Genomic DNA, 13,965 nt, shown 5'->3' on the forward strand with positions numbered 1-13,965 from the left:
AAAACATTTGTACACAATTTATAAAATAGTTCCGTGCACAGTCCGTGAAATACAATACTTTACCTGTGACACTGTCGTGAATTTGTGATTTTCACAGGGCCTTACCCAAAGGTGAATAGTGGAGTATTATAATTTAAATAGACATTAAATTTACAGACAGAGGATATTAACATAACCCAATATGCGAACAGGTAAAAAGTTACAAGAAACATACTACTGTTTTATACAAAAAACAGTACTAATGACTATAATTCTGATGTAATTGGACAAATAGAAACAATAACAGGGTTTTACTTACAATGACTGGTTTAGTCACCATTCTGCGCAGTGATCCTATCCGTATGCTTCGACAATCCAAAATGATGCTTTCCAATTTGGTATGCAGGCCACCAGGGTGTATCTGAACAACTTTTCGACGTTTGCTCATGATGTTGTCAGGGACATTGTTACCAAACTACAAGGAAACAGTAAAGTGCTGAAATCACACATTGAATAAACAACACTTGTAGAAACACTGAAGATGTTTCTTTAGTTTTGTGGGTGTACAGGTTTCACTTGAACATATACAATAAGAAAAAGTACCTGGTCTTTCATTCGTGCTTTTCTTGGTATTCTGATGTCAATATCTGTAAAGATGTCACTGGTTGTCTGTTCTGCTCGCTTGGTGTTGTCCTTCACAGCTGCCTCAACTCTTCCACCAGAGGGTGCTGGAGAGGAGTGTGCCGAGTCTGCGGGGCGAGGAGACTCACTATCCATCCTGCTCACACTGCCTGTGCTGGCATTTTCTGTTTCCTCATCCTCATCACTGGACAACACAACTACAGTACAAGTACAACACACACTATAAGTAGATATAGACCTGCATTTTGCTAATATTTTTAATCCTTGATATGGGAAATTATACCAACTAAACATAGCGGCACATGACACAATAGACACACACACACACACACACACACACACACACACACATATATGTGTGTGTGTGTGTGTGTGTGTGTGTGTGTGTGTGTGTGTTCTATTGTGTCATGTGCATGCCGCTATGTTAGTTGGTATAATTTCCCATATTAAAGGATTAAAGTTCTAATTTTTTATAATTTTTAGCAAAATATGCAGGTTACTATATATATATATTATATTCTAATATATATTATATATATATATATATATATATATATATAATATATATAAATAGCGAAGCTTTGTTACTGTATATTAATATGCACAAAACAATACTTTATTGAAAGAAATACAATTATTTTTAAAGTAATTCTCAGATGTTTTGGTGCTCCTTAAATAACTTCTATACTGTTCCACTCTTTAGTCCCTGCATCCAGTCTTCTCTGCAATTTTTGTGCTTTATCCACTATTTTGTATCTATTTTGTTTTCAATGTAAATGGAGCATAACAGATATTATTTAAGCTGCAAAGAATGGGCATAACACCCCTACTGCATAGCAAATCACCCATTCCAGGTTTTACTATGAGCCTGATTAGCCACAGTGAATAGGTAAGTTCAGGTGTGTTCTAGTAAAGTCATAGTAAATCCAGGAATAGATCAACTGCTATGCAATGGCAGCCCTTGACAACAAAACAGTGTGTTTCCACTGCTCAAAGCGTCTGAGCATGGCTATCTGGCCAGGCTTGTTTGATGTGCGTGTAGAGAACTAACCAGCAGGAAAATCACTCCCTTTGTGCTTTTGAGGCATATGACTTTTTTTTTTATTTGGTTTTCTTTAAGTTTGATTGTATTCACCAAAAGCAGAGAACTTTGTTAAACTGAACAATGTTCATCCTGCTTTGTTACAAGATAAAAGTCTAAAGTCACATTGCTTTTTTTTTTTTTTATTTACTCATGCTAAACACAGTGACCCATGCTGTTTGTTTGGCTGTGCTCTCCTTTTTAGCCAGATTCCTTTTTATTTATAATGAGCCTATGGTTAAATGTATTTGTTACCGTCAGTTTCTTTAAAACAAAATACAATACTATCCCACAATCCCGTAGTGACTTTTGATGCACGGCAAGAATTTCTGAGGTTGGAAAGGTCTGGAGAAAAGCACTGAAACACTCTTGACTTTGGCGGCTAGCTGTGAGCAACAAAAGCCTGTTGTGCCAAGCATGGAAATGAGGCATTATTTCCAACCCTGAAGCCATACCTCCAATATAAAGTCAAAACCCTTTTTGACCTGCAGCTGTCCATACTGATTGTTGATAATATGCCCTTCATATAAAATAATAACCTTGCACTTGTCTGCTGCTCATTTCTGCAGCTCTTTTTTGAAACTTGGTTTGGCAACATGTGGTTCTAACATGGCTATATTTAAATCAATCAACAAATAAATAAATAAAAATAATTAAACCAGGTGGTTTTACAACAAGACAATACCAAGAAGGTGCACATATATTGTGTACATGTTTATTATAAAAAACAAGCAGGGAGTCTGAAAATTCTAAAATCCAGGATATAGACAAAGAACTTACTTGGATCGTTTGGTTCAAGTGGTTTGGATATAGGGTGCTTTCTGCTTCTTGACATCTTTGACGATGTGCTTGTTCCTCCAGCCAGTTCAGCTCTCCCGTTGGGATGCACAAGGTTGCCTCTGATAGTGCGTGCTGGTGGAGTCATTACTACATCCATCATCGGTGAATTCAGGGTCATATTTGCACTGTAAAAACTCCTGCTAGGAATACCTTGGGGTAAATGTTTTGGTCCTGCAGAAAGTGCATGAATTGGTGGTCGAGACAGATGTCCTGCCATTTCAGTTACTTTGATAGTATTATCTATGCAACTTGTTGCATTCTGCAAGAGAGACTGCCCGCAGTTTTCACAGTTCACATGATCTTCACTTGGCTTGCTACAATTTCCACAGAGTGTTAAGTAGACATCAGGGTCTAATTCCTACAGAAGACAGTAATTGTAAATACAATTAAATGTATATTCTCATATCTTTGTGCACGTTCAATTTTGGCTGTATTCAAGATTTATTTATAAATGTTTCTTATTATTGACTGCAGAACCCTTACAATGACACTAAACAAAGCAACAGGTAATAGCAAGTTTATAGATACTGTAACAATACTGAACACTATAATGCTAGTAATCACACTATCACAAAGCACTTTAACCATGGAGAAGCTGTACACCACACAAACATGTGTGTTCATTTTAGGACCTGGACGCATGCCTACTTTTTTGTTCCCACGATTACAATACATAAAAAGGTGCAAAATGCATTTTGTTAAAACATAGATTGTGAGACTCCCAATAACAAAGCAAGTCTTCAGCAATTTTAATCACAATTGGACAAACAGTATCCAAGATTGTAAAAAGATAAAGTGTGACATACAGACAGAAAGACACATAATTAATTTATATTAAAATGAAGGGGCTCCATGTTACATCATTAACCAAAAATGTTATTTATGTATGGGTTTTTTTGGTTTTTAAAAATGAAAGGCAGCTGATAAAATAAGCAAGAGGAAAAACCACTAAACAATGATAAATACACACTGAACAATGACATATACACCATGTAAAAACCCATTCTTATTAAAAAGCTCTTCATTTTACACTCACCTCCACCTTTTTAGAAACACTTGTTGGTGAAAAACACTCCATTACCTCTGAAGAAGGTCGTCGCTTTTGCTGAATCCGCCTCTTAATTTCCCCTTCCGATACCTGGTTACTATTTTCTGACAGAAGGAAACATTACTTGACAGTTACAAATAACCAAACTGCTCAGCCTCTTAAGGCCAAAACCATTTACCGTCAAAAAAAAATTCTATCATAGTTCTTGCATTGTCAGAAACAGATTCCAATCGCCATTACCCTCATAATTACACCCTTCCTTTTAGGATGGAAATATTCTACTGTACAGTATATATCTTTGCCAGTGGCCATTGTAAAATCGACATTTTACTATTTAAAAAAAAAAAAAATTTAGACATTGGTTTGACTAATTACTCTTATTATGACAGCAGACAGTAACACTCACCTGTACTCTCTGGACAAGTCAGAATTGTGCTGCAGAAGACTCACCTGTACTCTCTGGACAAGTCAGAATTATGCTGTCCAATTCCAGTTTTTGGACATGAGGGAGGTATTCTTTTCTGAAAAGAGAAATGTTTCCTTATGAAAAAGCTGTAAGCTGTAGCCTCTTTCTTAAATGCAAGCAGATTATTAAGTTAATGGAATAATGCATCCCTGCATTGTTCCATTAACACAGGGGTTCCCAAAGTTTTGGTGATGGAGGGCCAATTTCCAGAGGTTGCATGGGATGAAGGGCCGCACAAGAAAATGTACCACTCAAGAAACTGAAATATGTCCCAAATCATACCTTTTTTTTATTTCCTATACATTTTTGTATTTAAATTAGGAATGTATATTACTACCACTGCAACACCAACAGCTTTGAAATGTAATTGTATTTTATCCTGTGTCTTGGTGCCACAACAGGCTTAGGTTTGAGCACCAAATCATGCCGTCACGTCTTACATTGTTCTGGTGACAAGAATTAAAGAAGATAATACCAAAATAGGTACTCTTCAAACTATACCAACTCTTTTTGTGAGTTATTCTTCAGTAGTGAGGCAGAATGCATCTTGACTTGTACAACTAACCTCTTCACTAAGAGCTGAATGTATGTATCTACTTAATTCAAATATCTGGGGATCATACAAATAGTTTGAGATGTGCAAAATTCGAATTAATCTAACTATGTAAATTGCACCATGGTGTGGGCATTTACAGCTATTTCTATAGTAAATGTGCAGAAATAAAACAGACGCTACTGTATTTTACCTTGATGTTTTTATTTTTTTTTCTTTCTGAAAATCAACAAAATAATCACACATTTCTATTTAAAGTGCAGCATTAATTATCTGCCATTAAATTGGCGCTTTTTATGCAATTAAATGACTGCTACGTAACATCCTACTAGCTACTGTACTGCAGCCTAACTGTAGTCTTATTCAGAAACACTGTACAAAAAAGAAATGTAACAGTAACAATTTTAAACTGTAGCTGGCACTGTTACTACAGTAGTACTTTCCCTAACAAAAGATCCAAGTTGAACATCAAAACTACAAAACTGTACAAACAGCATTTTCCCGATGCAGTTGAAGCTGAAAATAATAAAATAAAATCTACAACAGAAAAAGTGCCTGTATACTGAACCGTAACGTTTCTTGCAGTCGCTCTGTTAACATTACAGAAGCTTTGGGGGGCCGCACCTTGGGAACCCCTGCATTAACACAATCCAAGAGTTCAGTTGTTTATTGTTCTGTTTTTGTAAAACAAACACACTTGGCAGTCAGTCTTCTGGGTCTTCACTTTCATATTAAAAAAAAAAAAAGATATCCAAATATTTAAGAAACAAACTCATTTGATTGAGTTTGAATATAACAAATGAAGAGATTAGGTGGCAGGAAACAGCAGCAACTATTCATCTACAGGTATAGTGTTGCATTTGAAATATCTGCAATCTTCAAAGGAAAAGGAGTCCAATTATAGTGTAGCTAGTGCTCATTGATAAATAAAAATAAATAAATAAATTTAAAAAAACACATAAAAAAAATCCAGCAAAATCTTCGATTGTGTTATGTTTGGTCTGTTTATGCTACCAATTATGCTGCACTTAATTGGTATAGCAGCTTTCCAAGCCTTGCAAATATTTTTGGATAAAAGACAATACACAAGCTCCAAGGTACTTGAAACTTGTAGCGTTGATTTCCCAGGTTACATTAGAAATATATTTCCTGATTTCAGAACATTTCAGCATAGCCAGTATTAAAATAATGAAATAAAGCAAATCTGAAGACTGGTAATGCCCCCAAGCCGTTAATGAAGCAGGTTACAGAAAATGCAAATTCACTTCAAGAATAGGCTTACCTTTCCTTCAGATCAAGACTGCGTTAAAGAGGAAAGAGAAACATGTAAGACTCTAAACCCTGCAAACAAATTGTAGACATTTTTGAAAGCAGAGATGTCATACTAAACCACCGATTTACAATACTGATAGATATCTTGTTTATGTTACTTACTGTAGTAGAGGATTATTCTAAATCATTTTTTAACCATGTCATGGTCCACTTCTAAATTGGTAAATTGTAGATTGTTTTTCACACAATGACTGGGAGCACATTGAAATGTACGTTGGTAATGAACATTTATAAGTAATGGTACTGCCGAAATGTCCATTGGTAAACGACAATTCCCTGTGTTTACCACAACAAACTAGTCGACGAAACCTTAAAATCAAGATACAGAGACAGATCCAGAGGCCTCAATTTGAAGTGTGCTCCATTACTGATAAATAATCTACTGTATGAAGATCTCACCTTTGCGCTGGGGTTTTTATGACAGCTTGTGCATTAGCTTGCTGGAAGCGACGTCCCTGCCCAGCAATGCCAGTTGGTGGAGGAGTTACAAGGATAAACTTGGTTCTGCTGTTGACTGCTGGCGATGTTACAGCCTGGGGATTTTCACTAATATAAAAAAAATAACACATTCATAGGAGTTTAACCCAAGCTCAACTAGACATATCCTGGAAGTTACAGATTAATTAAATTGACAAAGCAATTGTTTTATCTGTATTGTGGATCATGAAATCTGGATACCAGGGAGACACTAAAAAATATTATTTGTAGCTAGATGAGCAGTTACAACATGAATAAACTTGAAATACTAAGGTCACCATGAAGGAGATCTAAAATAAACCATATTAGAAAGACAACAAATAAGCAACTTCTCCAACCTGCGATTTCTATTGAAAAAAAAAAATCAATAAATAAAACACATATAAATACTCTACCCAAGTTTCTTGCCAGGCCCTAGCATGTTTAGACCAAGGGCATTTCCTTTGAGAGGTCTTAAATGTTTAGTGGCTCTTCTTTCGTATGTCTTCAGAGTCTCAGAGTTGCAAAATGATTTCAGGGAAGGCTGTTGGCACTGGAAAGGAAAAACTAATTATCCAGAAGTTCCAGCCATTTATCACTTTGCTTACTTTAAAAAAAAACAAAAAAAAACAACACTATTCCACCCCGGTTACAGAAAAAAAAACAAAAAAACAAGAGAGTAAGGAACATCTGTTTGCAAAACAGTTCAGACTGCTTAATTTTCTTACCTTCTCTTCTGGGCTGTCAATCTCACTGCTGTCATCCATACTCAACAAGTTTGCTTCACTGTAGTTCAGAAAAACACAAATAGTCAGCATTGCAACTGTATCAATATTTTGTGTGTGTGTGTGTGTGTGCAATAACCATTGAAAATAGAATGAATTTTAATAGAACATAGTATAAACAACTACTGTGCTTGAATGAAAAGGGGACAGGTTTATAAAGCTCTTGTATAGCTATGGCCAAAAGTTCTGTATCACCCTACAGAATTAACTAACTTTTCTTCATATACTCCAGTGAAACCTAATGAATAATGCTAGGTTAACTTATTAAACTGCATAATGCTTTGTAGTTTTCCATATGCTTAAAAAAACTGACAAATTGAAAAATCTAACAAGAAATACTGTACTACTATTATGGCTTCCGGTTTACGATATTATGCACATATATGAAAAAAAAGTTTGAATAAATACTTCAATCCTAAAATTCTAGGTGATTCAAAACTTTTGGCTCTAGCTGTACAGTAGCTGTATCTTTGTATACCTGTTTTTGATATCCACAAAGTCCCCATATTTCAGTTATTAGTATACTGCAAGCAGGTATGCACTTCTGTTCCAGATTATACAGATTAAAGGCAGCAGGAAGTGGCTCAGCAGGGTATGGCTGTTGCTGCATATCTTGAGATTTAAATGACAAATCTTATGGCCTCAGCAAAACTAACACTAGATTTATCCCATGCAGAAACACGTGGAATTTTACCCATTACAGATATATTTAGCATTTTCTAGGTTCAGGGTATATAGAGTGAAAGAATAAATAAATCAAATACTGTACCATTTGTATTGCGTAATTGTTATTTTACACAGCAATGTGTTAGCATACTGCTGTAATTGCACTGTTTAGGATGCAAAACAGTGGAATTTCTCAATTGTGGTTTAAAAATAATAGCACTGCTCCATCAAATATAGGCCTCTTCCTCATTCATTATCCTGTAAATGTGCCCATTTCTGTATCCCATACGATACAATGCTTCACCACCTCTCTATATCATCACTGTTTCAAATCCTACCTCACAAGCCAGAATTTTTCATACGCAGTACATTATTATTATTATTAGTAGTACTAGTATTTTATTTTATTTAGCAGGCGACTTACAGAGACTAGGGTGTGTGAACTATGCATCAGCTGCAGAGTCACTTACAACATCTCACCTGAAAGAGCACAAGGAGGTTAAGTGACTCTCTCAGGGGCATACATTGAGTCAGTAGTGAGCCAGGACTTGAACTGAGGACCTCATGGTTACAAGCCCTTTTCTTTAACCAGCGGACCACACAGCCTCCAATTATGTGTTGCCAAACACGAAAAAAAAAAAATAAGTCCAAAAATGTACTGTTTAGCATACAGTACAGCCTTTAAGTGAAGGATCCGCAATGACCTGTACATGTGCAAGTCGCCATTACATGTGCAATTTGCCACTTGCCAAAGTGAACTAACCAACCAAATTTAAATTTTGTGAAAACATACTCACATTTCAAAACCAATGGAACAGACAGAGATTTTATTGGTTTGGGTTCAATAACAACTCTAAACTACTAAACCACCCTTTAAGGGTAATTTGATCAATTTTGTTTATTTTTTTCACTGTCCAAACCTTTCTTCTCAACACAGTGCACTGTTTTCCCACGTATGGTTGTATGCTAATGAATGTATTGAGATTTGTGTTACAAATATCAAACATCCCAGAGAAGAAAAGGCATGAGGAATATTAGATTGAATGAAAAGGATCATTGGTATGTTTTAACCTTTGCACAATGTGGTGGCACTGTAACGGTTAATTTCTTCTAGTTTTCAGCTGTAAGAGAGATTCTTAGTATACCGCTGTGTACCAACTATAGACACAATGTCAATGCATGAGGAATGAGGCGTTTCCTAAGCAGTAAAAATCTGAAGTTGGCATCTGAAATGGTTAATAAGACACCACAGTAGCAGTTACAGTAGTGGCAAGTATTGTTAGTTTTTAAACTCATACCAGCTTCCCTTATAGGGAAACTTAATGACATATTAGTAATTAGCCTATGGTTACCCCAAATGAATCACAAGATACAGTATGTGTGTTTGTAAACTACAGACTGCATGCTCTCAGACTGACTGGCTTATATTAAATAACATGAAGGTAAAAACCCTTATAGAATTCTTACTCATTTTCTGTTTCTCCTTCACTCTCACTTGGATTGGCAAAACTCCAGTTTTGCTTATAACCTCCATCTTTCTTGGCTTGCGATCTATCCAGAGCTGGAATATATATATATATATATAAACTTACAATCAGTAAGAGAATTAAAATAATTCAACCTGTTAACACAGTACATATCACCTGGAGCAGGGGTGTCAAACTCCAGTCCTCCAGGGCTACGGGGCCTTCTGGTTTTCATGCACACTTAATTTCTCAATTGCTATAATGAATCTAATTATTTTTTAATTGGACATATTTATGGATGGTTTACTTAAAAAATGATATTTAGGTGAGAAAAGTGAGGAGTCACATTTGGTTAAATTCTACACCATTAACACTTCTTTGTTTGGTATGATTTTAAGCTCAAAGTTAAGCAGTTAGTGAAATGAAGACTCTGCTTTTCTGTAGGCTAGATGAAGTAAACATTCAGTAAAAAATCTGCAACTGGTTTTAAATGTAGAACTTATTAATACAGCTCAGTGTAGTTGCTATCCTTAAAGATATTTCAATTATTATTTCGCCCAATTGCAGGGGTGTTCCCAGATTTTCCACAAAATGTAATGACATTAGACAGCATTATACAATGCTATAGTGGACATAGGCCTACTTGTCCATTAATTTAGGCCAGTGCTTTTATCCACCACTGGGGAAAACAGAAATTACATTTACTTAGAACCACCAATCCACTGTGATAAAACTTGATAATACCATTCTTCAGCACAGGTTATTGAGAATGCAAACACCTGGCAATATATACATTATTTTTAATAAAACACATCCTGTCTAGAGTAAGCAAGACTCCTTGTTCCCAGTGTAGCCTAACAAAGATTTACAGTACAGATGTTTTAGTTTAGTGACCAACAACAGTAGTTCTGTAAACATATTCTTAAGAAATTCAGGTTTTTACCACAGCAAGGCACCACCATACTGGCACTCAAGACAACCATGGCAGCTCATGAAATAATGGTCTTCCACACCAAAATGCAATGTATTTGCAACCACGGAGCACACTTCTCACCTCCAGGTCACAGGAATTAGAAAGATTTAATTCTAAATGCCAGATATTTGGAATTTGTGACCCCTACTGTGCACCTCCGGTCAGCTAGCACTGACGTGATTCACTCTGTAAACACCATTCTAGTTTCATTTTTTCCTTTTAACGAAAACTTACTTGCATGTTACCAATTAAGAAAATAAGCATTTTCAATAGTTTCTTTCAAAATACAGTACTAATATGAATTGTATACAGTATTTATGTTGTTTGCATATAAACGTTTAACATCTTTCGTCAATAGACTCGTAGTAAGAAAATATATAGGGTATATTTGGCATAGACTAGACCATCATAACTTGCTTCACAGTAAGGGTGCTGTTCTTTGGGTGATGCGCGGTGTTGGCTTTGCGTTTCGGCCAAAATTTTAGTTTTGTCAGACTACAAAAATTTTGCCACATGGCTACAGAGTGTTTTATGCATACTTCAAATGGGATTCAAGGTGGGCTTCTTGAGTAATGGCTTCCTTCTTGCCACCCTACCATACAGGCCAGATTTGTGAAGTGCTTGGGATATTGTTGTCACATGCACACTTTGACCAGTCATGGCCATAAAAGCCTGTAGCTCTGGCAAAGTTCCCACTGGCCTCTTGATAGCCTCTCTGATCAGTCTCCTTCTTACTCGGTCATCCAGTTTGGAGGGACTGCCTGATCTAGGCAGAGTCTAGGTGGTGCCTTGGTGCTCATGGTTCAGTCTTTGCTTTGAAATGCACTACCCAAAGAGGGAACCAACAGTAACTGCTGAATTTATCCTGAAATCATGTGAATCACTACAATTTAATACAGGTGGAGGCCACTTGGTGTGTGATTTTGAAGGTGACTGGTTAAACCTGAGCTAATTTAGTATTGCTTTTACAAGGGGGGTGGACACTTATCCAACCTAGCTATTTCAGTTTTTATTTTTAATGAATTTTCTACAAATTTCTGGAATATTTTTTTCACTTGGAAGTTGTGGGGTAGGATGTGTACACATTTTAATTCCAGGCTATAAGGCAAAAAAAGGTGAACATTTTGAGAGGGCGTGCAGACTTTCTATAGGCACAGTGTGTGTCTGTGTGTGCGTGTTTAGAAATCACTGAACTGACTCACAGAATTTATAGTACTGTCAGCCATGTCTCTGAAGGCACTGAACCACCAAACAAATCCCAAATGTAGTAGGCCTAAGTAGAAATGCCAATTTTGATGAATAACAATTAAATGATCTGCAAGATAGCAAAACTGAGAAAAACACCAAAACAATTACAAGTGGGCAATTGCCATCTTTCAGGACTGTCTAAAACAGAAGCAAATTAAAGTACTTCAACGGTGGAAAATGTACACCTTAACAAAATACTCAGGGATTTCTGTGAGAATGTAAGAAATGCCCATAGATAAGAATATAACATTTCAAGCTACATTTGTCTCTGACCTGGAATAAACCGATGTGTAAATGAAAACAAAACTGTGGAAACTGTCAATATACACTCACGCCAACTTCGTCACTTTGTAAACGCTACAGAAACACACAAAAAGACACGTCTGCACATTATCCACCCCTCTCTCTCTCACAGACCTTAAATTACTGAAATCCGAGATGGCACTGAATTTATTTGTATTCCACCCATACCTCCATTCTGCTGAAACAACAGCATCTTGCACTGAGAGAAAAAAACGAATTCAGTGCTGTCTCAACTCCGTGAATCTTCAATGGCGATGTACAATTCAACACATATCAAAAATAAAGACTGACTTACTTTTGCATGTTTCAGTTAAAATTACTCATCTTAACTTAGTGTGTAGTTCAAAGTTATAAATGGGACTACTTTTTTGGTCCCTTTATTGGCGGAAGGACATTTAATAAAAAAACTAATAATTTTTTGCCATAAACTTAAATGCAATAAGACCCTTCAGGGTGTCTGTACACATCCAATACACTGACTTTGTGGGGATTGGAGGCACTCCACTTTTCCTCGTTCTGCACAACGCGCCAAGGTTTCCGTATACTGGACACATACGGATACCCTGGCGAATTAAATCTGAAGATGACTAACTGATGTCTGTGTCTCAGTAGTCCTCTGGGCGAGTACTTAAAACAAATGTTCACAGTCTTGAGTAAAATGCAGGAAGAGTAAATTTTCTAACTGGGCGTAGCAGTGGTGAATAAACATTCATAATGCTTACAAAACAGTCACTCAGAACTCAAACTTACCCTCGCCTCACCTGCAATTCCAACCCCACTTAATGAAGTTTTAGGGTTGTTTTCTCTCTCTATTTTTATTTGACTGGTGTTTGATTTCACTGAAACACGTTGCATCTTTGAAGTGTAAAGTCATTTTACAAAAATTTGAAGATTTATACCGGGTTGCGACCCCCCCACCACAAAAGAAAAAAAAAAAAAAAAGACTCAAGATGTCATTAGCAAAAGGGTGCCGGTTGTACCAACAAGGTCAAAAAATAGGACATGTTTTACTAAACATTTTAAAACTAATAAATAAACAATTACCATCATGAACATTAGCATAATATGTTGCTTAAAACACAATATATTCATGATAAAGTTCAGTCCTTACCTATAAACAATACTAACATGTTTAAAGTTTGTGACTCGCTGTCTGTAGCTTGGTGTAGTTTACATTATTGTCAGCATATTTGTAAGTGACTGCAAGTTGAAATTATGTTTTTAAAACACCATTCTTATAATAACACAGTACTATAGTAACATTTTAATAGCAAAACATTTACTGGCGGCTCTGACAAACCGAAGGATGATACTTTACATATTCAAATCCATTGATACAAAGTCCCCCAGTGTTCCTGAAAAAAAAAAATCTGCGTTTCCCTTGTTTCTTTTTCATGCTCTCATTAGTATTCAAGCTAGTAGATTCAGCATCTGTCAGTTCTGGCAGATTCTACTGTACTTGTGGAAGCGGTTTTCTCCCAGTTAATTACAAAAAAAGTTAATTTCACACGATGGCTACAGTGAAACATACTGTCTTTACATTGGGACTTTAGTGAAGACCGTGTGTGTGCACAAGTACATTCATTATTCTAGGTAGTAATGTAAAAGTTATTTAATCACTCACAGGCTGTAACACCCCCCCACCCACCCACCAACTCCACAAACAAGCCAGCATTTTTGTAAGTAGCAGCATATGTAACAAACATTTTATTTGTGTCATCTGTCTCATTTTCAGGCGGTGCTTTGTGGTTGGCAAGGTGACACAGCTGTGTCATCCTGTCTGGTGCTGTCAGAGTCAGTTTGTCAGCACACAGTACAGTAATCACTCAGTAACGAGATGCAAACAGGTGAGTTCAAAAAGTACTAGTCTTTTGGTCTAGTACCACAATTTGGTTAGTTTCTAACCTGATAGACAGTTAGATACAGACAGACCGCTAGATAAACAGACAGAGAGACCTTTGACTTGTGTAAGGTCCGGATGCCGACTGAATTTTTGACTGCACATGGAACCAGCAGTAGCCCAATTTTGATATTGGAACAGTACAGTTTTGACACATTCAAATGTGGCATCCTTACCCAGTTACAGTGCCGAGAGTTTGTGAACCCCAATGATAACTATGGAAATTC

General features: G+C 36.4%; 1 protein-coding gene across 5 annotated transcripts in view; it reads right to left on the reverse strand.

Moving 5' to 3' along the window:
* The window catches only part of LOC121317617 (sentrin-specific protease 6-like), a 32,717-nt gene that overhangs the window by 14,883 nt on the left and 3,869 nt on the right, over positions 1-13,965 (reverse strand). For 2 of the 5 annotated variants that reach the window (XM_041253743.1, XM_041253742.1), the window contains exons 1-11: positions 9,492-10,067; positions 9,316-9,409; positions 7,126-7,183; positions 6,814-6,950; positions 6,341-6,487; positions 5,892-5,909; positions 4,041-4,111; positions 3,579-3,694; positions 2,483-2,900; positions 583-818; positions 299-454 (exon numbers count right to left, since the gene is read on the reverse strand). In XM_041253743.1, the coding sequence (XP_041109677.1) occupies positions 299-454; positions 583-818; positions 2,483-2,900; positions 3,579-3,694; positions 4,041-4,111; positions 5,892-5,909; positions 6,341-6,487; positions 6,814-6,950; positions 7,126-7,183; positions 9,316-9,409; positions 9,492-9,549 (1,509 nt within the window). In that variant the 5' untranslated portion in view covers positions 9,550-10,067. Of the gene's footprint in view, positions 1-298; positions 455-582; positions 819-2,482; positions 2,901-3,578; positions 3,695-4,040; positions 4,112-5,891; positions 5,910-6,340; positions 6,488-6,813; positions 6,951-7,125; positions 7,184-9,315; positions 9,410-9,491; positions 10,068-13,965 lie in introns of those variants that run through there. The other 3 variants (XM_041253746.1, XM_041253744.1, XM_041253747.1) reach the window with 3 other exon arrangements.

This window comes from Polyodon spathula, chromosome 6 (genome assembly GCF_017654505.1).
Source record: "Polyodon spathula isolate WHYD16114869_AA chromosome 6, ASM1765450v1, whole genome shotgun sequence".
In the NCBI taxonomy this organism is placed as follows: domain Eukaryota; kingdom Metazoa; phylum Chordata; class Actinopteri; order Acipenseriformes; family Polyodontidae; genus Polyodon; species Polyodon spathula.